Source organism: Ictidomys tridecemlineatus, chromosome 2 (genome assembly GCF_052094955.1).
Source record: "Ictidomys tridecemlineatus isolate mIctTri1 chromosome 2, mIctTri1.hap1, whole genome shotgun sequence".
Lineage (NCBI taxonomy): Eukaryota > Metazoa > Chordata > Mammalia > Rodentia > Sciuridae > Ictidomys > Ictidomys tridecemlineatus.
In genome coordinates, this window is record NC_135478.1 from 230,481,847 (window position 1) to 230,509,169 (window position 27,323).

Consider the following 27,323-nt stretch of genomic DNA (forward strand, 5'->3'; position numbering starts at 1 on the left):
TGTTGGGAATCACTTGGCTGTAGATGGCCGGTTATTCTGGGGTCTCCAGTCTGTCCCACTGTGCCATGTGCCTGCTTTTCTGCCAGTGCCATGCTGTTTTGGTCAGTGTGGCACTCGACCACGTCTTGAAATCAGGTCTTGTGGAGCCTCAGCTTTGTTCTTTTTGCTCAAGATAGCTTTGGCCACTGGGTCTTCTGTGCATCCACGTGAGTCTTAGGGTTGTTTTTCTCCATCTGTGAGGGGTGTCCTTGGTGTTGATGGGGATTTCTGTAAATTGCTTTGGGGTCCTAAGGACAAGCCAACAGTAGTTCTTCAGTCCGTGAACCTGAGAGGTCTTCCTCTTCTATGTGTGTCTGCAGTTCCTTGTGTCAGTGTTTTGTGATTTTCACTGTAGAGGCTTGTACCAGCTTGGTGTGTTCTGTGAGTGTGTGTGTTTCTAGTCTGTTTCTGGCTTTTCTTTTCTGTTCTGTTGTTCTGTCTCCTCTTCATCAAGACCCCACCATCCTGATCACTGTAGTTCTACAGTGTCAGTCCCTTTGCTGACTTTAGTCTTTGTCCCTACACATGCCACTTTGTCAGTATTCACAGAATTGCTTTGTGATTCTGACTTGGATAATTTTGAATCTATAGATCAAATTGAGAAGAATTGACATCTTGACAATATTGAGTCTGGGAACATGGGGGGCTCTCCATTTGTTCAAGTCTTCCTTTTTTTCCTTTTCTTTCCTTTTTTATTTTTAATGGCACTGGGGATTGAACCCAGGGGTAATCTAGAGTCACATTTCAATTCATTTTATTGTATTTTGAGATGGTCTCAGAGTAGCTGCACCTTCCTCAGGAAACACCTGAGTTCTTGATGCCCTGCTGTGGTTCCTGGTCTCTGTGTTGGTCATGGGCTGTATGCCCCCGGTTCTCTCTGCCAAGTATAGAACGTTTTAAAAATGTTTTCTAACAATAAAATTTTATTTTAAAAGCTGTTGTGCATGCTTATTGTGTGAGCTTTGTATAAGCTATACATGCTTATCCTTTATTTGGGGATTTTTAGGTTGTTTCTGTTTTATTGTGATCAACATGATAGCCAGCAATTTTTAATTGTTTTTTAGGATAAATGGCAGAAAGAAGTTGAACTGCTTGCGTGTTATTAAGGCTCTTGAAACACTTTGTTCTCTGGAGAAATTATGTGGATTTCTGTTCCCTGGTCTATGCTGTTAAGAGCTGTCCCTGCATTTTTCTTTCACTGCAGAGTGAAGATACAATGAGCCCCAGCATGATTTCTTTCAGTCCTTATTTGTTGCAGCTAGATACCCTGCTGTGCTCAGTACTCAGAACTTAACCCCTGTTGCAGGACGCCTTCCATGGGACCTCTCAGTTAACCTTCCATGTTCTGTGAAGTACCATGATAGAAGAAACTGAGTCCATAGAGTTGAGTGGAACCCACTGGGCTGGACGTGTGAGCTCTGGTCTGCTCATCCTGGAGTGAATTGGAGGCTCTGTCCAGCCTGCACCCCGGTGTCTGCCTCCTGTTTGAAGTGTGCATTCCTGTACCTGCAGGAGCAGAGACAGGGGCTTTCATGTTCTATGAAAACATGCACAACAGCTTTTAAAATAAAACTTTATTGTTAGAAAACATTTTAAAAACGTTCTGTTTTTAATTCAGTTTCTTTATGATGTAGCTTTAGGTTGCCTGATTATGTTAAAAGAGTTAGTAAACTAGTGTGTTGGCAGGTAGCATGGTTTCTGGGACATCTCTCTCCTGTGGGACAAACTTTCAGCAAAAGTCAGAACTGTCAGGTATGAGAGGAACCTGAAGAAATGTGGAACTGTGACGTAGCTGTGTAGCTGTTCATCCTTTCTGGGCTCTCTTGGTCACATCTTGCAATCTGAAAGTTGTAATTCTTGATAAGAGAAAGTTGGGTAGATTATCACTAATCTTCCTTGCTTTAAAAATGTTTCCAATCTCTAGTTAGTGGCCTTTAAAATTTAAAAAATTTTTAATTGAGGGGTAATTTAAAGAAGACCTTCTAAAGAGCACAGGGTGACATCTTTTACTGAGACCTTTCACTTCCCACTGTAGCTGTTTCCTTGGTGTCCTTTCAGAATTGGTCTAAACATGATTAAACATCTCCCTTACTTTCAGAATGAGTAAGAGAATGAATTATTCTTCACCTCCCACTCACTATATCTTAGTGATCCCGCAGGAACTTTTTTATGCCTTTTATTTTATATTTATACACACACACATTTAGTTGTAGATGTATATAATACCTTTATTTTATTTATTTTTATGTGGTGCTGAGGATCAAACCCAATGCCTCACAAGCGTGAGGCAAGCTCTCTGCCACTGAGCCACAGTCCCAGCCCCATGTCTGTTACTTTTAATGGATGCATAATGTTCCATTGCTTGGATTATGGCACCCTTAAGATAACCACTTCCCTATTGATGGATAGAAAAAGACTGTGGATTTGGTATTAAAATAGTGCCATTGTTGGGTGCAAGGACACATGCCCGTGATCCTAGTGGCTTTGGAGATTGAGGCAGGAGGGTAGCAAATTTGAGTCCAGCCTCAGTAACTTAGCAAGGCCCTAAGCAATTTAGTGAGACCCTGTCTTAAAAAAAAATGAGTTTAAAAAAGAGCTGGGGTGCTGGGGTTGTAGCTCAGTGGTAGAGTGCTTGCCTAGTATGTGTGGGACCCTGGGTTCAATCCCCAGGACTACATAAAAAACTAAATAAACAAAACAAAGGTATTGTGTCCATCTACAACTAAAAATATTAAGAAAATGAAAGTCCCATTGACAACTTAAAAGAGAGAGAGAGAGAAAGTGAAAAAGAGCTGGGGATGTGGCTCAGAGATTAAGTGCCTCTGGTTCAATTCCCATTGCCCCCCCACCTGGAATAGTGCTGTTTACCATTAAATTCTGATGTAAGAAAAGAACATCTTTTGGAATTTATGAAAATGTGATTTAAACTGCATTTTGCTTCTTTATTTTTTATTTTTTAAAAATACCTTTATTTTATTTGTTTACTTTTTATATGGTGCTGAGGATTGATCCCAGGGCCTTGCACATGCCAGGCAAGCGCTCTACTGCTGAGCCACAACCCTAGTCCCGTTTTGCTTAGTTTTAAATGTGCTCTCCTGACTATAATGTGATAGAACATTTGGGTTATACTGAAATACAGATACAGATTTACCTATTTAGAACCCCACCTATCACTTAGAAATGAAACACTGCTAATATATGGTTGAGTTATTTTCTGGTCTTTTTGAAAACTGTTTTTGAATTGGGAATCATTGTGCATTCTGTTTTAAAAGCTTATTGGTGGCTGATACTGTTTTACTTGCATATGTGAAATTGATTGCTCTTAAGTTTTCATATAAACTGTTATGCAGGTCTTCCCAGAAAGAGAAAACCACACATAAAGTTGGCTGTGCATTATTCACAGATACTTCTGTTCACTTTTAATATTTTCTTTTTCTCCTCAGGAACTATTTGAGCTGACCAGTCTGTGAATCAAGTAAAATGTTAGTGGTGTGTTAGTGTGCGAGAGCCAGGAGGCATGGATCAGGGCTGGCATGAAGCTAGATGTTTTGTTTGCATACCTAAGGGAAGTAGGTGTTTTGCTGTTTTACTCAGCTTTTTTACCTCTGTGACTGACAGATTTGACCAGAACAACAATAGAGGAGGAGAAGTCTATTTGAGGGCTCACAGTTCCAGAGGTGGCAATCCATTGACAGCTGCTTTATTCCTTAAATTTCCAGATAAGCCAGAACAACGTGGCAGAAGAGTGTGGCAGAGGGAAGCAGCTCACACGATGATCAGAGTCTCCACTCTCCAGATACAGATACATACCCCAAAGTTATGCCCCCAGTGCCCCACTTCCTCCAGCCACACCCCACCTGCCTTCAGTTACCACTCAGTTAATCCCATTAGGATTAAAACCCAATCACTCTCCCTCAGATCCTTCTCACTACTGTCTCACCCAAACCATAACAGCTGCTAATGAAAGATAACCCCAAAACATGAAACCGGCTGCCTCACATTTTTTAATCAAGATGTTAGTAACAAAAAAAGAAATTATAAATGGCTAGCAGTAAATTTGAGCATTTGGCTTTATGAAAATTATCATGTGATTTAAAAAAATTTAGTGGTAGATGGACACAATACCTTTATTTTACTTATTTATCTATTTTTATGTGGTGCTGAGGATTGAACCCAGTGCCTCACACATGCTTGGCAAGCCCTCTACCACTGAGCCACAACTGCAGCCCTTATACTTCAGTTTTTGACCATAAAATTTTTTATGTTCTGATGTTTTAATTAAATCTAAACTATTAATGTCATGCTATTATATAAAGAAAGCAGTTTTCCCCATTTAAAAACTTCTAAATGGTATCTGTGAAATTTGACCATCTTTAATTTTCTGAGAAGAAAAATAATGTGCCTCATGCTCACAGAGCAAATAGTGAAGTTTGTGGTTTATGTTTTAGGGGTGGGCGAGGGTTGCAGCTGTGGTGTGAGATAGCTTTGAAACAAACAGGCGTGCTCTGAGAACAGCCAACAGGGTGCCTGGGTTAAAGTGTCCGTGAAGCTGTGCATCACTGCTGCGAGGCCCTGGCCCTCCAGCCCTGAGTGTGAGGGAGCAAGCTGAACTGGGCCGAGCTGAGGAGCAGGGGAGCCTGGTCCTTTCTCCCAGTCTTGGTGGGTTGTTGGTCTTCTCCTCCCAGACACATACTTAGGAACTTCTTGGTTATATCTAGCTGTTCTTGAAACTTTAATTTCTTATTGTTTCCTTAGTTTTGCATTCTGAAAACATGGGAAAATAAGAGGTACATGTCCAAGGGTGATAATTCAAAATAAACATTCAAGCAAGCTGCTGAAAGTCTTCATTCCTTCCCTCCTGTCCCTGTCTCCCCAGGGTTGGCTCTTCCCTCAGACTCAGGCTTTGGGCTTCACATGGGCCGGAGCTGCCCCCTGAGCATGTCGGCAGATGCCTCCCCCTGGGGAACAGAGGCTGGGGTCCTGGCTCCATGCCCTCCCGTCCATCCCCTTGGTGGTGTGTCAGGAGGTGGTTCTGGCCAGCACAGGAGACCTGCTGCCCTGCAAGCCTGCTCCTGCGGTTTGGCTCTCATATATTTTAATCCTATTTAGGTGGTTTTCAGTTTTTTGGGTTTTTTGGGGTTTTTTTTTTAAAATTTTTTGGTATTGTTTGTTCTTCTCTAGTTCAAGTAGCATTGCAGTGAAGACCCTTGTATGTGTGCCTTTAAAGTTGAGGTTTTTGTATTTTAAAGATTTTCATTTCTCTTCACACTGTTTGAATCTTTGGTTAATTTTTGTTTTATTGTTGGTCTTTTCATATTGAATGCTTTTACAAATAGTTATTTTTGTGATGTTATAGACTTTGTCACTGTCTTTAACCTTGGTTATATTTTTTGGGTAGAAAATTTGAATATCTATGTAGTCAAATTTATCACTAAAATAAACTAAGGTCTTTGCATCCTTCTTTTTCTTCCTTTTTTATTTTTTATTTATTTTTGTTGTTTTGTTGTTCTAGATGGACACCATACCTTTATTTTATTTATTTATTTTCATATTCCTCACACATGCTAGGCAAGTGCTCTACCACTGAGCTATAACTGCAGTCAGTCCCCTTTGTATCCTTCTTAGAGAAGGATAGTTTGTATTGCTAATATGGAGTCCATAGGATGAATTGCCTTATTTTGTATCATAGGTTAGTTTGTTCATTTGTTCTTAGTAGCATGGTAAAATTTCACTCTCAGAAGCTGCCGGTTATTTACTAGTAAAAGTCACATGTAGTCACTTAATTGCAACTTAGAATAATGCCTATGCTTTTCCTCCCCCGCCCCCGCCCCCCCCCCCCCACACACACACACTCTGCTAGGCCTGACATAAATAAGAGGTTAAAAGGTGGGGGAAGTCATTTTCAGTCCAAAGGTGAAGATTGTCCCATAAATGAAAGTACTAGTAATTATGATTAAAATCATTGTCAGGTGTCTTCATGTAGTAGTGACTCTCTGGAGTCATCTTTTAGTCTTCTAAACTTCCTCTCTGCAAAGAAAGCAAATCAAACTTGAGGAAGAGTTCTCAAATGTGGTTTCTCTTGGACTAGCTGAGAGAATGAACCTGCCCCATTATGGGCTGAAATCTTCATTTTGCACACTTAAGAACTCTTTTGAACTTTGAAAGCAAACAAACAGGAAGGACTTGAAAACAACTTTTTCAGAAGATGCACAGTGATGGGGAGTTCCAGCAGGTGCCAGAACACTCTGTGCCTTCATATTGAGTTGCAAAGGCTAGGGCTGCTAACTGACCAACGGAAACCTGCTGCCAAATTTATGATTCAACATGACAGTTAGTGTCAAAGCAAATAAGTAATTGATAGGATTCTTTGGTGTAATGATTTAGTTCATTGTCCATTGATAAGCAGGGCAAAGCGTGTGGGTTAGCCATTACTCTCGCAAGAGACAGAATTGGTCTGCTCGCTGCAAATGACGAGCCCACTGATGTTCTGAATCAGCTCATCCTCTGCTGTTGGTTAACAAGGGGCTGAAAAAACAAAACCACGAAGAGATTTTTTTTCTCTCTCTCTAACTCAAACTAGAAGAAAGCCTTTAAAATCTCCTGATGATGTCATGACCTGATCTGTGGTGTGATAGGAAAAGCAGAGATGGAGTGTGGATTTAATAGGAGGATTTGGTCCAGTGTGTTCCAGCCTCAGAAACTTGACGGAAACCAAAATCTTCTCTCTTCCATATGAAAGGCGATCCTGTTCATCTTGCCTTGCAAAAGTGTTCAGATGATTATTTCATCAGTGTTGGAGTATGGCTCTTGACTCCGCCAGCCTTAGGAAGTCAGGGCCCCCCTCCTGCCCAGCTGAAGGCTACAGGGAAGCCTCGCCTGGAGCCTGGGAGACAGGTTCTGTGGAGTGTCAGCCCAAAAGAAGATGGGAAGTGACCCTTCCCAGGGGAAGCAGACCTTAGCACAGGGAAGGAGTTGTGAAAACCCCAAGAATAGTACAGAGTTACATTTCTGTGTTTCTTGAACCAGTGGGCAGTGGCGCAAGGCAAGACACCCTCCCCTGCTCCTATACTGTGCAGTGCACTATGCAGAAGGGCACAATTGGACCCGCCCCAGAGAGTGGTGTGGGGGGGGGGATTCAGAATCCAGTTCTGTCAAAGAAGGTGACAAATGCCATTTGCCTGACCCAATTATGGACCTGTGAGTTAGGTTCTGTGTTGGTTGATAATCAGAATGTTAAAAGTAGCTGTCCTCCTCTTAGACTAAGCAACCTAGTACCTCTTTCTCTTTATCATGATTATGAGGAGTTTTTGTTGCTCTGTGGAGCTTTATTTCATGGGGCTTTTCATAAATAAATTTATCAGATTATTATGTAATTCAGATTTAATTATTAAAATCTAACTATATGCAATGCAGTTTTGTTTTCATTGTGTTTATTTCCAAGAGGGTTTTCTAATAATGACAAGTGTTACTGTTTCCATATAGTATAGAGATATACAGGGTTTCCCCCTGAAATAAATACATTTAAGTTAAAAGGCTCTCTTGGCAAGATTACCAAAACAGTTACTGTCCTTCCTATTGTATCAAAACTGGGGGTGTATCCCAGTCACTTGGGGCTTTTCCAGTGGAAATTGACCATAGCTCCCCTGGTAGTTGACGAATATCTTGAGGGAGAAACTTTAAGACCAGCACATCCTGTTTCTCCTGAAACTTGTGCCCATGGTTTGAGCATGCATTGGTGGATCTCGTCTGTAGCATTTATTATGTGTTCCATGACTCTTTTCTTCTTACACACTTACCATCCCATGAAGAGGAGGTAAGTATGGAGTCATGGAGACACACACACACACACACACACACACACACACACTCTCTCTCTCTCTCTCTCTCTCTCTCTCTCTCTCTCTCCCCCCCCCCTGCCCCCCCCCTGGATTAAAATGTAATACTAGTATTGTATAAGGTCACTGTGATCATGAAAGAATGTTGAAAAAACTCAGACTGAGTGCAGCTTCAGGACATGAAAGACAAAGAGGAACTGTTAAAATTAAAGATAAGAAAAAACTGAAGATTAAGAAGAACTAACCAGGGGCTGAGGATGTGGCTCAAGCGGTAGCGCGCTCGCCTGGCATGCATGCTGCCCGGGTTCGATCCTCAGCACCACATACCAACAAAGATGTTGTGTCCACCGAGAACTAAAAAATAAATATTAAAAAAATCTCTCTCTCACTCTCTCTTTAAAAAAAAAAAAAAAAGAAGAAGAAGAACTAACCAAGTGCATCTGGGCGGAAGGTGGTGTCCTGCCTCCATGAGGCTTTTAACAGGGTTCTAGAACTAGTGGAAAAAGAAATGTATTTCTTATCAAGTACGTGTGCAGTTAGTAACACTATGCCAGGTTTTGCTTTGTTTTGTTTGTTTTTTGTGGTTTTTTTTGAGGGGGTGGAGATACTACTGGGAACTGAAGGGGGGCTGCACCTTTGAGCTACACCCCCAGCTCTTTTTATATTATGATCATTTTTATTGTTTTGTATATGTTGCTAAGGATCAAATCCACATGGTACACAAGAACTCTGCCACTGAGCTATAGCCCCAGCCCTTTTTTAAATTTATTTTTTAATTTTGACACAAGAGATTGCTAGGTTGCCCCAACTGGCTTTGAATTTGGGATCCTTCTGTCTTGGTCTGCCAAGTGGCTGGGATTCCAGGAGTACTCCACCATGAGCCACCCACCGTACTGGCACGTGGCACCAGCTTTAATTTCCTGTAGATGATTACATTTGGTTATATGGGAAAGTAGATAGAACATGTAAGGGATAAGGGAGCTGATACTAATTTTTTTAACTTTTCTAAAAAGTTTTAAAAGTCAATTTAAAGAGTAATGTTTAGTACACTGGTAAATATTTAAAAATAAGCTTTAAACCATTTTCTATTTATTTTGCATCTGAACCTGTAATAAGGGCTTTTTTTTTTTTTAGTTTTAATTTTCTATATTGGAGAATATCTGCTGGGAGGATCTTTGACTTTGTATCTTGATAGCAAGGAAACTGGATTCTGTGTATCGTGTGTTCACATATCAATATATTATTTTAACTTGGCTTAATTACTCTGACATTGTTCTGAAAGGTATACCTTGTAAGAGATTAAACTTTATATTTAAAAAAAAAAATTTTGGTAGTTGTACCTGGACAGCATGCTTTATTTGTTTCATTTTTGTGTGGTGCTAAGGCTTGAACTCAGTGCCTCACACATGCTAGGCGAGTGTTCTGCCCTTGAACTACAGTCCCTGCCCCACAATTTAGTTTTACTTAGGGTGAAATTTTTCTTTTTCATTTACTGACAGTAAAGAAGTTGATTTTTCATTGACATTTTCATGGAGATCCTTGTAGACCCACCTGTAATTGTTAGGAGCAGTGTGGAGATGCGCTGTTCTCATGTCCAGGCCCCAGGTGGGTCAGCTTGCAGAACTGCAGTGTGATGTCACAACCAGAACATTGGCATTGTTGCAGCACACAGACCTCTCTCGGATTTCCGTAGTTGTACTCACTTGTGCATTTGATTTTTCATACATCAGGTCTTACACTTAGGAAGCTACTGAAATGCTGGCTTTAGTTTAGTCCCTGGTCTCTAAAGTACCATTTAACATCTGTGCCTCTCACTGGTCATCTGATTCAGTCAGATAATTTGATATGATGTTAAGAATCACTTTTTTTTTTTCAGTTGTAGATGGACACAATACTTTTATTTATTTTTATGTGGTGCTGAGGATTGAACCCAGTACCTCATACATGCAAGGCAAGTGCTCTGCCACTGAGCCACAATCCCAGCCCTACCCTAGAATCACTTTTGGGTGAAAATATTCTATGATCATTGTATGAGAGTGTTTTCTCCTTTTAAATTATAACCTCCTTTTCTCTCTTTTTGGATTCAGGAAGAAAAGGCTTCTCTTTTACATCGCACTCAGGAAGAAAGAAGGAAAAGAGAGGTAATGGTAGCTTGGTGATGTTCTTCACAGATGGGTGTTTCCTGCAGCATTTGAAGTAGCCTGTGTATGTTGCATCTGTTGTAGATTGGGGAACTTAGTATAACACTTTTGGGTGTGTTGGACTTTGAAGTACAACATTTATTCTGGAACCACTGTAGGAAAAGATGGGCCAAAAAGGCCTCCAAGTCCAGGGGCTGGGGTTGTAGCTCAGTGGTGGAGCGCTTGCCTAATATGTATGAGGCACTGGATTCGATCCTCAGCACCACATAAAAATAAATAAGTAAAATAAAGGCATTGTGTCTGTCTATAACAAGGCCAAGTCCACTGGAAATGGAATGTGGGATTTTAATTGGCTTTGTTGCTTATGGGAAGGTTTCCAGAAGATCTAGGAAGAAGTTAGTGTACAGTGCTGAGTTTCTTCAAGTTAAGGGAGAAAAACTCATCCTTAAGCATGTATCTTAGCTACTTATGAAGAAGGTAAAAAGAGAAAGCAGCTGATGGTATATCTTGCATCTTAAGATAATTTCCTAAAATACTGTTGGTTAATCAGCAGCTGTGGTATCTTAGGACCTACTTCTCTAAGTAGTTTCTTGTTATTTTAGCAACTTGTTTGAGCATCTCACAGACATTTATCAAGAGCATGTTGTGTCAGGTACTACTCTTGTTATTGGGTGTATAGGTGGTAGGTGAGACAGGCTCCTGCTCCAGTGGATACTAGCAGGCACTGGCCAAGACAGCAGGTAGTACTTAGCTGCAAGGTGGTATATCACAGCTAGTAATTGGGGACCTGTGGGAGACAGGAGCTTAGGGGAAGGGCTCTCTGAGGAGTGTGGAGAGGGTAGAACCTGAGGATGAAGCAGCAGCTGCCTTTGGGAAGCTAGAGGGAGAACATTCCCACTTAAAGCAACAGCAGTGCAGAGGTTTTGACTCATATTGCTGTTGTTTTTGATCAGATATCGATTATGGTGGGGACTGTCCTGTGCATTGAAGTATATCTGGCCTTGACCCACCAGATGCCAGCAGCACTTCCTCCCCAAAATTGGAACAACCAAAATGTCTCCAAAAATATCAGGTGGGCTGGGGATGTGGCTCAGCGGTAGCGCGCTCGCCTGGCATGCGTGCGGCCCGGGTTCGATCCTCAGCACCATATACCAACAAAGATGTTGTGTCCGCTGAGAACTAAAAAATAAATATTAAAAATTCTCTCTCTCTCCTCTCTCACTCTCTCTTTAAAAAAAAAAAAAAATTAAAAAAAAAAAAACCCAAAATATCAGGTGTCTCTAGTAGTTCAGAATCCCTGCTCAACCCAGAAAGTCATCTGTTTGTTGCTGGCATTCTCCAGCTGTCTGGGGAGATGCCCCACCATTATTTCTTCTGTCAATACTTGATCCCATTCTTACTCTTCTCCTTCTTGGGCGAAGGCTGGAAACAGGATCCATCTTTGTGTATGTTTCCTATATGCTCTTCTGTATGTTTATTCTTGCACACATCTGTTCTTCATTTTGGATATTTTCTTCTGACCTAACTTCTGATTCACAAATTATCTCTTTCACAGTGTCTAATTGTTAAATTTATCATTAAATTCTTAATTTCACTTTTCAGTTCTAGATTTTTTAAATTCTTTTATATATTCTCCAACTCTCATCATTTGTTGTTCTTGAACACAGTTTAGATTTTTAACCAGTTGATTTAGAGCAGGGGCAATGCTAGGATCAAACCCATGGCCTTGTGCATGCTAGGCAAGCACTCTACCACTGAGCAACACATCCCAGCCTAGGTTTTTATCATCATCATCATCATCATCATCATCATCATCATCATCTTAATTGTAAATGGACACAGGACCTTTATTTTGTTTATTTATTTTTATGTGGTGCTGAGAATCAAACCCACTGCCTCACACATGCTAGGCAAGCATTTAATCCCTGAGCTATAGCCCCAGCCTCCCAGCCTAGGTTTTTAATGTTTAAATTCTCATAATTGAACCTTCTGTGGGTATAGAGAACATTATTTTTGCTTTTGGCAGAGAGTAAGGAGAAGGACACAGTCACCTTTAACTAATGCAGACTGGGACTGGGGGCTGCCTGTCAGGCACCTGAGACGCAGGCCTTTGGCCCCAGCAGGACTCTGGTGTTGGAGTCCCAGGAGTGGCTGAGCGCTGGGGTCTGCAGGTGTGCAGGCCATAGGGTCACGTCTGGGTTTGAGCTCTGGCTCCTCAGGCTCTGTGCTGCTCATCCTCATGGCAGTGTCAGATTCTGCAGCTGTATAGCAGGAGCAGTGTTCACCTGTAGGTCATCCTGAGAAGGGATGTGAAGGTCCTTTCGTGGTGCTGGTGCATAGTGGGCACCCTGAATGTGTACCCAAGAGAGATGAAACCTTGTGTCCACAAGAAACCTAGAATGAATGTTCATAGCAGCAGTCTTCTTAATTGCCTTAAGTGGAAATAGCCTGAATGCCCCTCCACACATAAAGGGGTACACAAAAAGTGTGATGTCCATGCAATGGAATATTACTTGTCCATAAAAAGGAGTGAAGTACTGACACATGGTTCAGTGTTCATAAACTGTACATAAAGGCAGACCCAAGCAGCAAGTGTTGTATGGCTCCATGATGCAAAGTGCATGGGACAGGAGACTCCAGCGAGGCAGGAAATGTGTTGTGTCGGTGGGTGGCAGCCAGGAATGAGGCAGGGTTGTTGCTGCACAGGGTTTCTTGGGAGGTGAGTTGTTCTAAGGTTAGTGGGATGGCCGCATGGTTCTGAATAATCTAGAAGTGTGTGCAGTGTTGGTGACTGAAGAATGGGTTAAGTTATGGGGGGCTGGGGCCAGGACTCAGTGGTAGAGTGCTTGCCTAGCACGTGTGAGTCACCAAGTTCGATTCTCAGCACTGCATAGAATAAAGTGAAGGTCTGTTGACAACTAAAAAATATTTGGGGGAAAAAAAAGGATGAATGTTACAGTGTGAATTACATGGCTTTTATTTTTTAAAACTGTTTTCTAGTTAATGTGATTCACTGATTCTGACCAATTGCTCTTTTCTTCCTCCGTTATTCAGGAAGAAAGGCGAAGATTAAAAAATGCAATAATTATTCAGTCATTTATTCGAGGCTACAGAGACAGAAAACAGCAAGTAAGTTTATTTGTAAAACACAAATATTAGAAGGATCTGCAAGAGCTTATTTTAAGTATCTTATTATAAGTATCATTTTTTTATGTATTTTTTCTACCTGAAAGTTAACGTTAATGGTAGTAGTATTTTTTCTTAATAAATAGTTTTTTTTCTTAATAAATCTTTGTATAAATATAACTAATACAAGTGAATTTTTAGGTGATTTTTAAGTAGTAAAATACAAACCACAACTAATAATCACAATAGAATAAAGGTACTTGTAGTGGGCATCCAGGGTCTTGATGCTTTGCTGCACCTTTTACGCAGCCTCCTGACAGCGACTCGGTCGTCTGTGGGTTTCCTCCCACCCGTGAGCACATCTGCCTAGGTGTGGAGAGTTCTGCTTCTGAATTCATGCTTATGTGTTGCTCCTTCCTTTCAGTATTCCCTCCAGAGAAGTGCGTTCGATCGCTGCGCACACTCGGCACAGTCTGGTGGCACTTTCTCCATCACTAATGCCCCCAATCTTACCCTCCTGGTAAGGCAGCTTCTGTTTTTTTACAAACAAAGTGAAGATGCAAAACGATTGGTGAGTGTTTGCTATATTTCGCTTGTCTTGGTGTATGTATTTTGGGGCTTTGTGTTTTTGTTTTTGTTTTTTTTTTTTCCTTAACATGTACATGGTGAGTATCTGATCAAGAATCAGGTCTTGTCAGGATCTGGTGACTTAGGCCTGGAATCCTAGCAACTTAGGAGGCTGGAGCAGGAGGGCCTCAAGTTCAAAGCCAGCTCAGCAACTTAGCAGTAAATAAATAAATTAAAAGGCCTGAAAATGTGGCTCAGTGGTAAAGTGCCCCTGAGTTCAATCCCTGTACTATAAAAAAAAAAAAAAGGTAGAACTAGCCAGATCCCCTCCAGGGTACCTGAGCCCTCATGGACTCTCCTCAGCCAATTCTAGTAGGTCACCTGTGGTGATGTATTTTACTTCTTAAAATCTAGTATACATCTTAATAGGCTTCTCATTTTTTTTTTTGTTATAGAAAATTTCAAATATTAAAAAAAGTATAGGGGCTGGGGTTGTGGCTCAGCGGTACAGTGCTCGCCTAGCATGTGCAAGGCCCTCAGTTCAATCCTCAGCACCATATATAAATAAATAAAATAAAGGTATTATGTCCAACTACAATTTAAAAAAATTTTTTTTAAAAAGTATATCATGTGGACTCCCTTCAATGTGCCCCACCTACTGCACAGTCAGCAGCAAGCTCTTCAGACACAGCCCTCCACACCTCTGCCTCAGCTCACTGTGACCATCTGTCTATCACATCGTGTTCATCTGTATTTACAATAGCAACCTCCAGAATATATGGTCTCTAATTTATTTACCCAGGCCTCCCACATCCAGGCAAGCACTGTGCCACTGAGCTACACCCTCAGCCCTGGACTCTCTTTTTTTAAAACATCTGAAACACAAATGTATTTCTCTAAAAAAATTTATGGGCTTTTGCGATGGTTAGGAGAACCGGTGTGCATTAATTGTGGAAAATACATATAAATCCATTGATGAATAATCTTTTAAAAAGGGGGGTGGCGGATTTTAATCATTCATTTTCTAGTACATATAAAGACATTTGTATATGATTGTTAAGTCAAGTGTATGTTTACGCTTAGAGATTATTATTTGTCTGTGCCATGCAGGGTGGTGCGCAACTGTAACGTGTGCACCTTGGCAATTTAGGAGGCTGAACAGGAGGATCGCAAGTTCAAAGCTAGCCTCACCAGTTTAGTGAGACCTTGCTCAGTGGCTGAGCACCCCTAGGTTCAATCCCTGGTACCAACCAACAAACAAATTATTATCTGTCTATAATAGAAATTCCAAGTTATATTAAAAGGTGGGTCCGCAGTGTACAGAAAAAACATTTTCTGCACTACAAACCGTGCATGCTAGAAAGATCCCCATGTGAAATAAACATAGACGGCTACAGAGGTCTCGGATAGAGCTTGACCTGAAGCCCACCCTGCTGCCTGAGCTGAGCAGGTGGGACAGGGCATGGAAAGAGCTCTCTGTGACAGGAGCCCATCTGCAGCAGCCCAGCCGCAGTTCATTCACCTTAGATGTTGCTAATAGCAAGCTTTTCAAAGGCTTCCTTCCTGTCTGCAGTTTGTGAGACAAGGGAGGGGACTGAGGGCAGGCAGTCTGACTCTCCAGACAGGGCTGACCTAGGAGCAGACGCCCAGGTGCTATGTGTGACTTGAGTGTCTCTCCAGAGCACTATTTCTTTGTGTGTGTAAGATCAGTCCCCATGTGGTTTCTAAATGTGAGCCTGCATAGACGTGCAGCTAGAGAAAACTTGGAAGTAAATGTGCACCTTAGCACCAGGCTTCAGGCACGTATGCACAAACCTGTAGCTCATATGCAGATCCTGTAATGCTGAGTGCAGTGTCACCAAACCTGGTTCATACAGTAAAAGTAAACTTGAGTGTTTTCTATTTAATTTGTTAACAAAAACGCAAGGGCTTCCATCAGGAAAACGTCCCCTGTCCCTTTTAGTTCCCTAATTCCCACTCCTAAGATCAAGTGTGGGGCCTCCTTTCTCCACCTCCAGAAGTTGCGTGCTGTGTTCCTGGTGTGCGTCTCCAGGACACCAGCACTGGGCCTGTCATGTGCCCTGCCTGCCCCAGTGCTTTTCCAGGCCTGACATCATCCTGGGAAAGCCTTTGCTTTGCCTCCGTTTTATACCATCTTTTCCTGGCTCCTCCACATCTTCGGGCCTCCTTTGTTCACTTCTTTAGAGCCTTACGATGGAGAGCCTTAGTTGAGCAGCTGGGGACATAGCCCATTGGTAGTGTTGCCCCGCATGCAAGGCCCTGAGTTTAACCCCCAGTGTGTGCGCACATAAAAGAGAGCCTCAGTTGACCCTTGAGATAGCATGCGGAGGAGATGATTTTTAAAACTTTGCCCATTTGCCTTTACTACATGAAAACAACAAAATGTCAAACAACTCAGTTTGCCATGGTGTGACTTTCTGGATAATAACAGTATGTCTGTCAAGATGGTGAGATTCAAACAAAACTTTTCTAGAAAGTGGTCAAGTGTAGTGTAGTATAGTACCACTATTGCTTTAGGGGTTTTTTCTTTCTTTCTTTTTTAGTTGTCAATGGACATTTTTTCATTTTTATATGTGGTGCATGAGAATTGAACCCAGTGCCTCACACATGGCTAGGCAAATGCTCTACCACTGAGCCATGACCCCAGCCCCGCTTTGGGGTTTTTGTTGTTGTTTTTGTTGTTGTTGTTGTTTTGTTTTTTTACTCCCTCAATGTCAGACATGACTAGCTGATTAACAGATGAGGTACCTGATTCCTACAGTTTCTATGATTGTCCATCTGTCATTTTTATGATGTTATACTTTCTGTATATCTTTTTTAAAATTTTTTTTAGTTGTAGATGGACAGTATCTTTATTTTTTTGTGGTTCTGATGATTGAACCCAGGGCCTCATGCATGTGAGCACTCCACTCAGCTACTACCCCAGCCTCTTGCTGTATGTCTTATTTTAACTTGTTAATAGGTATTGCAAAATTTAAGATGAACTATGTGGGGATATGTGGGAGGTATTTGGATCTTGTTGGTGCTTCAGGGTTATACATGTGTAGTCAACTCACACAGATGCAGAGCAGGTCAGTTATTTCCCTCCAACTTAGGACAGGCTCTAATTTGTTTTACATAGTGTTCTTCTGTTATTTATAGTGTCTAATTGCATTTTATTTCAAAGAAACATTAACGTGAAAGTAGAAACTATTTGTGACACATTCATAACTAGCCACATTTAGGAAGCCATCTTTTAATTCCAGCTGGTTGTAAATGGATCTTAGGAATAGAAAAAATAGAATAGCTCACTTCACAAGAGTATCATAGAGGAAGTAGAGGGGATTCCTTCCTAAGTGTTGCGCTTTCAGATCACTTATAGCAGCTTTGTGCAAACTGGGTGCAAGGGACAGAATCCAGTTCCCCTGCTGAACTCATCCACCAGTCACATTCCGTTCCTATCATATACCTGGTCTTTTGTTGGGAAGCATGGAGCTGTATGCTTGTCTTCTGCTAAGGAACAGAAGCATTCAGAAGAACCAGGGTGCTGAGGCAACTGCACATGCACACATGCAGGTGTGTGCCAAAGGAAAGAGGTAAAAAAGACAGATGTGTGGCTGGGGTCATGGCTCAGCGGTAGTGAACTTGCTTAGCACGTGTGAAGCACTCGGTTCAATTCTCAGCACCACATAAAAATAAATAAAATAAAGGTCTATCAACAACTAAAAAAATATTTGAAAAGAAAAGAAACAACTGTCTCTTGTAACTTCAGGGTCTGCTGTATTTCTCTTGTATTTCTATGATGCTTGCTGATTTTTGCAAATGAACTGATTTGACATGGACATGAGCTTTAAGTGCACATTTTTATTAATTTAGCCTTACCATGGATGTATTATTTAAAGGTGGAAAGTGCAAGTACCAAAAGTAAAGCCAGACTCAGGAACCTTACTTATCAGGTTTTGATTAGGTCTAAGTGTGTATTGCTACTATGTAAATTGGCAAACATTTAAATTTTATGGATTGAGAATTATGTTTTGTGTATTTTATTATTCTAGATATGGCTGTATCAGAACTTAATTAAACACAGCTCCCTGTTTGTCAAGCAACTGGACGGATCTGAGAGACCAACATGCTTATTTCAGATAAAGAGGCTCATGAGCCTCTGTTGCAGGTAAACTGTCCCTTTCAGCAACCTGACCAGCGCTGGGCACCGTAAATTTGATTTTCATTTTCTAAGAGAGTGGCTTTTCCATGTTTTTGTTTTATTTTGGATGGAAGGCCTTTAGAATAGTCTATGTATTGCTCTAGGTAATTCTGGCCTGTAAGACTTAGAAGTTAAAACACAGATACAACTATCTTCCAGATAGTATTTCTTGCAAAGATTCCCTGGGATTATCTTGTGAAGTGCTAAGCCTTTGAGTTGCCAGTGAATGGACTGGCCAACTCAGAGGATTCCTGGTGGGAGGTGATTCCTTTCTGTAAGGGTTTCTACCACATTCAGTTTGGAAGCCACCTCTTGAGAAATGGGCTTCATCGGGCTCTCTGTCATTTATGAATGAACTCAGTAGGTTTAGGGATTGCCAGACAAAGGCGTGGACTTGCCTTTTCTCTTTGAAGAGCTGGAAAATGAGAAAGAAGTAGAACTACTGATTTATGAGATCACTCGTCTCCTTGTCTATAAAAGTGAGTGACTTATGGGTTGAGTGTATGGCTCAGTGGTAGCACGTGCTCAATGGGCACAGGCCCTGGGCTGGACCCCAGGGTCAGTACAGTGCTGAAGGTCAGAGGACCTTGACTTGGTACTGCCCTGTGACTGTCTTGCTTGGCATTGGAGTCACTGGATCCACTGTTAGTTGTAAACTGACGATGTGAGGGGTGGGGCCTGCCTCCTGGGATTTCCGTCTCCACTGCATGGCCAGATGATGGGAGTGCTCTCTTCTTGGCCCGTTCTTGTTCTCCTCCAGCCTCAGAAGATACTTCACACACTCATGTTCCAGATGTCACCATAGGCTGTTAGTATCTCTAGATTGGCATCTTGTACAAATTCTAAAAATTCAGATTTTCTGTGTCAATTTCATGTGATACTAACATTCAGTTTGTAAGTAGCTACTCATCCACTTAAATTAGTAAATTTATTTTCAAAATAAAAATTAATTTTTCAAAGCTAATGAATATTTACCTTATTTACATTTCTTTTTACATCAGTCTCTACTGGGAACAACGTTAGGATTGGCTGTCAGTCCTGTATTAAAAAGAATTTAGTAGGACATGGTGGCACATGCATGTTAGCACTGCAGTTTGGCAGGCTGAAGAAGGAGGATTGCAAGTTCAGCAACTTAGACCCTTAGCCACTTAGTGAGATCCTGCCTCAAATAAGAAAATGGGGGCCTGGGGATGTGGCTCAGTGGTTAAGTGCCCTGGTTTATTCCCTGGTGCCCAAAAAAAGGACTGATGGAATTTCTGCAAGGTGGCAGGCAGGGTTTTTAGCACGGAAGGTGCAGCTGTGGCAAACTGGGGGTTCTTGCTCTTCTTGGTTTTATCTAATCTGTAAATAAGTAAAATAGAAGTGTTTTTATACAAAAAGATAAATGAGTTTGTGGGAGGCTAAGGAGGAGGAGAGGAGCTGTGAACTTTGGGGTGGCCTTTCTGGACGGTCTGGTAGAAAGGTGCCTTGGAGGCCACGGTGGCTGGGGCCGTGCACATCCCTGCTCTGGGGCGGGAGCCAGCACAGAGCCTGCGGGTCTCGGGTGTTCTAGAGGACATGGGCTGTATGCTGGAGCACAGAGGAGCTGGGAGCTTGAGCAAGGTGAGGTAACTCATTCTGCCTCCTTGAAGGTTTTTATTAGGGTAAAGAATGGCATACCAAGCACTCGCTGCCGCCTCCCAGCGCTGCCTTGCCGACACTCCTGCAGGCCACAGTGTTATGATTGACAGGTGAAAGTGATGCTAGAGGCCAGGAGTCTGGTCTGGCAGTTCTGGCAGCCCCACGCCTCCACCCAGGTTGGGCACCCAACCTGTTGGGTCACCATTAAATGCGCTTTCCCTCTCTTTTAAAAATAACCTAGGTGACCACACAGTACCTGCGTTGTCTCCTGAACACCCCCTCCCCAGCCTCCAGTGTGCTTCACCAGAAACTCTGCTGTTGGAGTGAGTGCAGCAGAGGGAGGGCATAGGCAGACCACCAGGAGGCGACTGCCAAGGGTGACCCAGCCCGGTGCCACCAGAACAGACTAGGGCTCAGTTAAGCAGAGCCTGGGTGGATGCAAGGCCTCCGTTTCAGCAACTAGAAGGCTGTGATGGTTTTGAAGGTGGGGAGTTATAAAACTGCACAGGACTGAGCGGACCGTTTAGAAGAGAAAAAGAGGCCTCTGAGCACGCCCCACCATAGGAAGCTTGAGAGGAGGGGGACCCAGCCAGGTAGGAGGCTGCTGGTCAGAGTTGATGGCTGAGCCTAGACTGTCAGGTGTTACCAGTTTCCCCAAGAAGAAATCAGATTCTCAAATGAATGTGTCCTTCCTCGGTGAGGGGACCAGTGACATTGCAGCTGATGGAAAGAACATTCATCTCAGGGGCATTTGTATCTCTATCTGACCGGGCATGGGCTCAATTCTGTTTCCTGTTGAGTCTGCTTCTGTCTTGGGGTTGAGGTGCACCCTGGGATGAGCTGAGCAGGACGCCCTGTGGCTTGCTTTTGGCCTGCAGTCTTCGCCTCCCCTCATAGTGCCGCTGGCCTGGAGAGCAGTGAAGGGCTGGGTGGGGCTGGTGCGGGGAGGCGGTGGAGTTAGTAAGGCTGTGCAGGGTCCAGTGTGCAGTTCATAGAGAGCAATAGCATCGGCAGCGTGTTTGTTGAGGAGGGAACCTTGACGGTACAGAGGGAAAGATGCTGGGACAGTGCCTCTGAGCGGGAGAGGACAGGGCATGGCTCCACAGTCACAGAGTGTGGCTTTGGAAAGGGGAAAAAGACAGTTTACTTTATTGTCAAGAGGCAGACAAACCCAATTTTAAAAACAGCAAGATGCAAACAGACACTTGGCTAATATGCACATGAAATGCCATGATCGGTGGTCAGGGTGGTAGGTCTCAGTGACGTACAACTGCACACGAGGACGGCCTACAGTACCAGGGGTTCAGATGCAGAGCAGTGGGGACCTGCCTTGCATCTGTAGAGGTTCAGTGGTTTCTTTCAAAGTTAAGTGTATAGCCTCTCTGAGCCCTGGATTACCAAGAGAGTGAGGCCCAGTCCCTCGAGTGTTAACAGCAGCTTCCCTAGGAGACAGGTGTCCATCCTGTGAGTGTCCTCCACCATGCTCTTCCCATCAGTAGACCAGTGCGTGGTGGGTGCAAGGACCAGCTCACTGGGAGGTGTGGCTCTTTCCATGGGGAATAGCAGGAAGTGCAGCCTCATTTGTAGCCACAGAGAAAAGCTGGGGGGAGGTTGTTCGGGAGGCACTGAAAACACCTTTTGGAGGCTGTGTGTGCAGTCTGTCCAGTGCAAGGTGCGGCCCCCTTAGGTGGATGCAGAGTAGTGGGGATAAATCATGTCTCCATAAAGTTGTGTGTTTTTTTTTTTAAGGCATTAAATCTTTTTTCAAATAAGACTCATTTTTGTGACAGCAGAACTTGTCCTTCTGCCTGTAACTCTTCTCCTCATAAGAAGGAAGGTAGTGGTATGTGGCACAGGGCCAGAAAGTGCTCTCTGGGCCACAGCGGTCCCACAGGCACCTTTGCAGGAGAAGCCGTGCTCTCAGAAAGAGGCCCTCCCCCAGTCTCAGGAGATAGCTCCTGTTGGCCCAGTCAGTGAGTTGTGATGCTTCTCCTGCTGTGTTGCATTCTGTCCACTTGCTCTCATCTGAACAAGAGTATGGCAAGTTGGAGGTCAGCCTGGGCAACTTAGCCAGACCCTTTCTCAAAAACCTCAATGTGTTGGGGTGTGGCTCAGTAGTAACGTGCTCCAGTTTCAATCCCCAGCACCAAAAACAAAGTCTGAAGGTTTGCTTACTTTTTGTCTGAGTCTTGCTGTCTTCAGAGATCTCTGGCACTCAACAGAGTGTCCCAGCTGCTCACTCACAGCCAATAGGAGGAATTGGGGAGAACTCTGGTGACATTAGCCACCCCGTAAGTATGTGAATGCTTTTTCATTTTTACAGGTTGCTGCAGAGCTGTAATGATGACAGTTTGAATGTTGCACTTCCAATGCGAATGCTTGAGGTCTTTTCCTCTGAGAATACTTACTTGCCTGTTTTACAAGATGCTAGCTATGTGGTGTCCGTAATTGAACAGATCTTGCACTACATGATCCACAATGGTAAGCAGCGGGGTCAGGCCTGTGGGTGGTGTACACGACCTGCCTGCTTCTCGGGGCACGTGCTTTTGCAGGAGGGCTGCAGCCGCCGTCAGCACCCATGCTCAGCCCCACTCTGAAAACGTGGGGCCATGCTGGTTCTCTGTGCTGACATTTTTTGGCTTAGAAATGAGGAAGGGCAGCATCTGCTTTCAGAAATTGCCCCAGGCCCCTGAACCCAGGGTCTGTGTCCTCACTGGGAGCCACTATTCCTCAGAACTGAGCAGGCGCCCTGTTGCTCCCCTCATCCTGAGCAGTGGGAGCCCAGGGCAGGTGGCTGAGGGCCTGCGGCGCTGAGGAGATGGCCTGCCCAGGCTGTCCTTGTCAGGGGATGCTGCACTCTCACACGGCTGGGAGTGGGGCAGTTCATCTGAATTTTCTCTGACTCGGTGTTAACACTGATAACTGTTCTTCAAGTGCATTCCATAAAGTAGAATGACTGTCTATGAAATTCCTCCAAGGACATTATTAACAACACGGTTTTGGAGAAAACTATGATAATAAATAATATTCTAAATACTTGTGAATTAAGAAAACCTCAACCCAGTGTCCTCACAGGTAGAAAGCCCAGCACATTAGGACTCCTGGGCTTAGAAGCCTGAGTCGGCACTAAAGTAGACTGCGTTAGTCAGCCGAGGAGCTCAGGAGGTGCTGGTGAGCCACGCCATGATGGAGGCTGACAGCTCTGCGACTCTTCTCCTGAAGTGCTGCGATCCTCTGGTGAACACGGGGAAGGCTGAATTGTATTCTGATGTCCAGCCTCACCGTTTGGCTTGGGTTCCCCCCACACACACACACATTAAAAACGTAGAGAAGCTACTGTGTTAATTAAAGATAAATTGGAATTTGTGAAATTTGATTTTTTAAAAATTGTTAGAAGTGGTGCTTGTATGAATTGATGTATTGTTATATATATCAACTAAAGGATAAGCATTCAGTGAGCATTTTAGTTTTCCTGTTTTCTGAAAGTATAGGGGAGATAACCTAGGAATATATATTATTTGAAATGTGTCTAAACATAGGAAATGCTTGAACATCTTCTACTGCGACTGCCACCTCTGGTGTTGTGTTGGGTGGCTGCTGTGTTCCTTTTAACAAGGTGCTTCCTGGCTGACCTCTCTGTGCAGCTTGAGCCTCCCACTTAGTAACCACAGCCAGTGTTCTGATGTATGTTGTGTGCTTCTGTGCACTGAGAGCTTTGCACTCTGGTCATGCCGTAGGTCATCTGATGAGAACACACCTGGCAGTGTCCTGCTGTGTTTTCTTTAAAAGAAATTCTTATGTATTTGTGTCTTTTAATTTTTATAGCAAATGAGCTTTTAGGCTTCCCTTTGATGTCACTAGTAGTCAGCGTCCGCCAGGTTAGAGTCAGGATGGTCATGCCTCAGGTCTGAGTTCAGCACCGAGTACAGTAGTCGGAGTTCAGTGCGAGGCTGTGTAAGACTCCTGCAGAAAAGTGGCCAGGCAGGCACGTGGCGTACCTTTCCTCTGTGTTGTCAGACAGGCCTGGGCAGCCAGGAGATGCTCACAGCCATGCCAGCACGTTGCCCTTGGTGTTGTACAAGAACAGGGCAGCTCTTTCTTAAAGGTGATGTGGCTAGAACCCTGGTTTTCGCGCACAACCAGAAATACGTCAGGTGTGTAGGAAGGCAAATTTGGGAGTAATCTTAACAGTTACTTGTGCTTAAGTGTAAGTGGCCTGTAAATCGGCTCACTTCCTTGGTACCTGGTTTGTAGTCTCCATAAGTATCATTTCCTCTGAAAAGATCTTACTAGACCCTCGAGATGAGGCAGATTGCTGGTCTCCCATGGGGTGAGTGAAATGGGATGGGGGCATCCTGTCCGTTACAGAGCAGAGTGCTCCTGATGGCCACAGGATAGTTGGAGGGTCCCTGAGAGTAACAACTATAGTAGGTTGAGGTATAGCAATACATCTAAACCCAGGAGCTCAGCATGATGCTAAGGACCCTAACTAACTAGGCACCAGGGCACTTAGGAGACAGTTCAGAGCATCGGCCTTATTAGGACCTAGATTCAAGAAACTAGTTAAGCAAAATGCATAACATGAGACAGTGGGAGACTAGATCACTAGCTAGGTGATTGCAGTATCAAGGAATTACCGTTAATTTACTCGACTGTCAGGCATAGTGGTACACACTTGTAATCCCAACTGCTCAGGAGGCTGAGGCAGAAGGATCACAAGTTGAAGGCCAGTCTGGGCCATATAGCCAGACCCTATCTCAAAATAAAAAATTTTAAAAGGCCTGGGAGTTTAGCTCAGTGGCAGAGCACCCCTGAGTTCAGTCCCTTTATAATGCCACACCGCACACATTCACACAGAGTCCTTAGCTTTTGAGGATATACTGAAATAACCCTGTCTTAGATTTGCCTCTGCATGAGAGGATACAGATGCAATGAGACATAAGGGTATAGATGGCTGGCATTGACGCTGTTGGTGCCGAGTGGTGGGTGCCAAGGCTTATGTGCCATTTGGATGACTTCCATATTTGTTTCAAGTTTTCCTTAGTGAAATGTTAGAGAAGAATTTACTTAAATTTGGACTTGTAGAGATTTATAAAAGGAACTTAAAAGTTGAGAAATGTTGTAGGGCAGTGTTGCATGCCTGTAATCTCTGCCACTCAGGAGCCTAAGGTAGGAGAATTGTGAGTTGAAGGCCAGCCTCAGCAACTTAGTGACACACTGTCTCAAAATAATGTGGCTCAGTGGTAGAGCACTTGGCTAGCATGTGCAAGGGCTTGGGTTCTACCCCTAGTACTATCCAAAAAATAGATTAATAAAATTTTTCCTCAATATAAAAAAAAAGTACTCAATTTTAAATGTTTTTTTCCTTTCTTTTAGGGTATTATAGGTCTCTCTATTTGTTGATCAACAGCAAGCTTCCATCAAGTATTGAATATTCTGATTTATCTCGAGTTCCTATAGCAAAAATTTTGCTGGAGAATGTCCTAAAACCGTTGCACTTTACCTACAGCTCCTGCCCAGAAGGTGCAAGGTGGGTGAGAGGGGGTGGTGGAGGGGCGTCTCTATGGGATGCTGCTGTGCATACAGACTTGAAGGTCAATCTCTACTCCATCAGTGTGGCTGAGTTCACAGGAACAGCACTAGTGTGCTCGGTCGTCCTGCAGCCTCACAGGGTTCTGGGATTCTGGTGGCCTGGTTATTGTCAGCTTCCCAGTAACTGTCAGGATGTGGCAGTCACATGACTTAGAGAGGCTGTGGATTAGGCTGACTTCAGGTTGGTCACCTGGAGGGGTCGAGGAAGTAGCTGTCTGTTAGAGGAATGTTCAGCTAATTGACTGTCCCTTGGTGAGCAACATGCTCTGGTGTCACAAAGCTCTCCTTTTCCTTTCCAGGCAGCAAGTTTTTTCAGCCTTCACAGAGGAGTTTCTGGCAGCACCTTTTACAGATCAGATTTTCCGCTTCGTCATCCCGGCCTTAGCAGATGTACAGACCGCTTTCCCTTACGAGCCCTTTCTGAATGCACTGTTGTTACTAGAGAGTAGATGTTCAAAAAGGAGCCGTGGAGCACCGTGGCTTTTCTATTTTGTTTTAACTGTTGGCGAAAATTACTTGGGTATGAAATGCAAGATACATTTTTCCTGAACTCCTACGTAGGTAGCATGAGCAGATGAGCAGGGAGAAGGCTGCGCTGTGGCAAGTGTCACGTGGTAAAGATGGCTTCCTGGGTGGGGCCTGAGCAGGGCGCTTTGCCTTGTCCCTGGGCTGCTCTCCAGGCACAAAGGGAAGGCTGCTCTTTCGGCCTGTATTCTCTGAGGCCATCTATCCAGAGCGACATGCTCGTGGGTTTTTCTAGTGTGCCCATTCTGGAATCCGAAGGCTTGCCTCTGGGAGCGGTAACTCCTGTATGCGTGCACGGTTAGAGCCGAGGGACCTAGGGAAGACGAGACTGGTTTCCCGCTCACCCTAGCTGCCTCTGGGTGGCCTGTGATCATTCAGTTCTGGCCTGTCTCCCTGGAGGTAGGGACAGACCCCACAGCTTGAGGACTCAGACCCGCCAGCCTGCCCACCTTCACACACTTTGTGCACATGGTAGTTGTCACCCATCTTCTGACCAACCAACAGAAATTGGATTCCCTCAGTCCCTCCTTAGGTTTGATGATTTGTAAGCAGCTCACAGAACTCAGGGCAGCATTTCTGATGGCTACCAGTCTGTTACAAAGGACACAGATGGACAGCCAGAAGCAGAGACTCATCAGGCCAGGGAGTGTGGAGGGCACACTGCCTCGAAGGCTCCCTGGTACCTGTGGGTGGGAGGGCAGGCTGTCGAGGCCCCCTCGCCCCCATCACCTCATCAGCGTGAGTTCAGGCTGCATCCTTGGGATTCCCCAGGGACCCTCTTTGCTTTCAGGACACCTAAAAGTTTTGGTTGTTCTGAGACAAGGACCAAATCTGCTTCATAGCAAAGCACAGTGGGAATTTTAAACACTCAGTTCGGGCTGAAGTGCCCCTCAGGTAGTAGGAGGTCACACCTGTTCCCTTGTTTCTCCAGGGGTGCTCTCTGAGGAGGGCCTGCTGGTGTATCTGCACGTGCTCCAGACTTTCCTCTCCCAGTTGCCTGCCTCCCCTGCCGGCGCCAGCTCCCACGACTCCACCAGCGACTCTGAGGACGAGAGTGAGGAGGCCGACAAGCCCGCCAGCCCTGTAAGCCCACACCAGGCCCTGAGATGCACCGGGAGCCTTTCTGGCTCCCTGACCCCGGGGCCCTTCCTCACACCCACCACCCTGCGTGGTTTTCTCTGTCTGTGTGTGTGTGTGTGTGAGGGGGCAGTGGCGGTGTGTAGCTTGGTCTTAGCTAAGTCAGGTCATTTGTGTATTAATTACTGCTCAGGAAGCCTGTGAGATTGTTGAGCCCAAGGTGAACTCTCCTTCCTGTCCTGTGAGCCCCAGGCGTGGAAGGCATGTCAGGACTCACTTTGGAATGCACTTTGGAATGCGTGCTCACATCTTTAAGCTCCCCTTCCTCCTTTTCCCTGATGTTAGGGAGTGAGCCCAGGGCTCTGCAGCTGAACTTAGTATCCCAGCCCCCTTTGTTCTGTTTTACTGCAAGTCATACAGGCATTATGATCATGGACACCCATGACATTGTGTGTGCTTAGATAGAAACCTGAGGCTGACCATTTTTTCCTCCTAATTGAAATGGCACGAGGTGAGGCTATAACAGGCTGCTGGGTTTTGTTCTCCCTCTGGAGTCTCGTACTGACAGTGCTCACTTGAGAGTGGCCTGGGTGGTCT

General features: G+C 44.1%; 1 protein-coding gene across 2 annotated transcripts in view; it reads left to right on the forward strand.

Annotated features, from left to right (window-relative positions):
* Ube3c (ubiquitin protein ligase E3C) overlaps positions 1-27,323 on the forward strand; it is a 95,391-nt gene that overhangs the window by 8,626 nt on the left and 59,442 nt on the right. For both annotated transcript variants that reach the window (XM_078040933.1, XM_078040934.1), the window contains exons 2-9: positions 9,962-10,015; positions 13,070-13,144; positions 13,566-13,712; positions 17,764-17,879; positions 21,856-22,013; positions 24,909-25,062; positions 25,424-25,644; positions 26,581-26,732. In XM_078040933.1, coding sequence (XP_077897059.1) covers positions 9,962-10,015; positions 13,070-13,144; positions 13,566-13,712; positions 17,764-17,879; positions 21,856-22,013; positions 24,909-25,062; positions 25,424-25,644; positions 26,581-26,732 — 1,077 coding nt within the window. The remainder of the gene's footprint in view (positions 1-9,961; positions 10,016-13,069; positions 13,145-13,565; positions 13,713-17,763; positions 17,880-21,855; positions 22,014-24,908; positions 25,063-25,423; positions 25,645-26,580; positions 26,733-27,323) is intronic.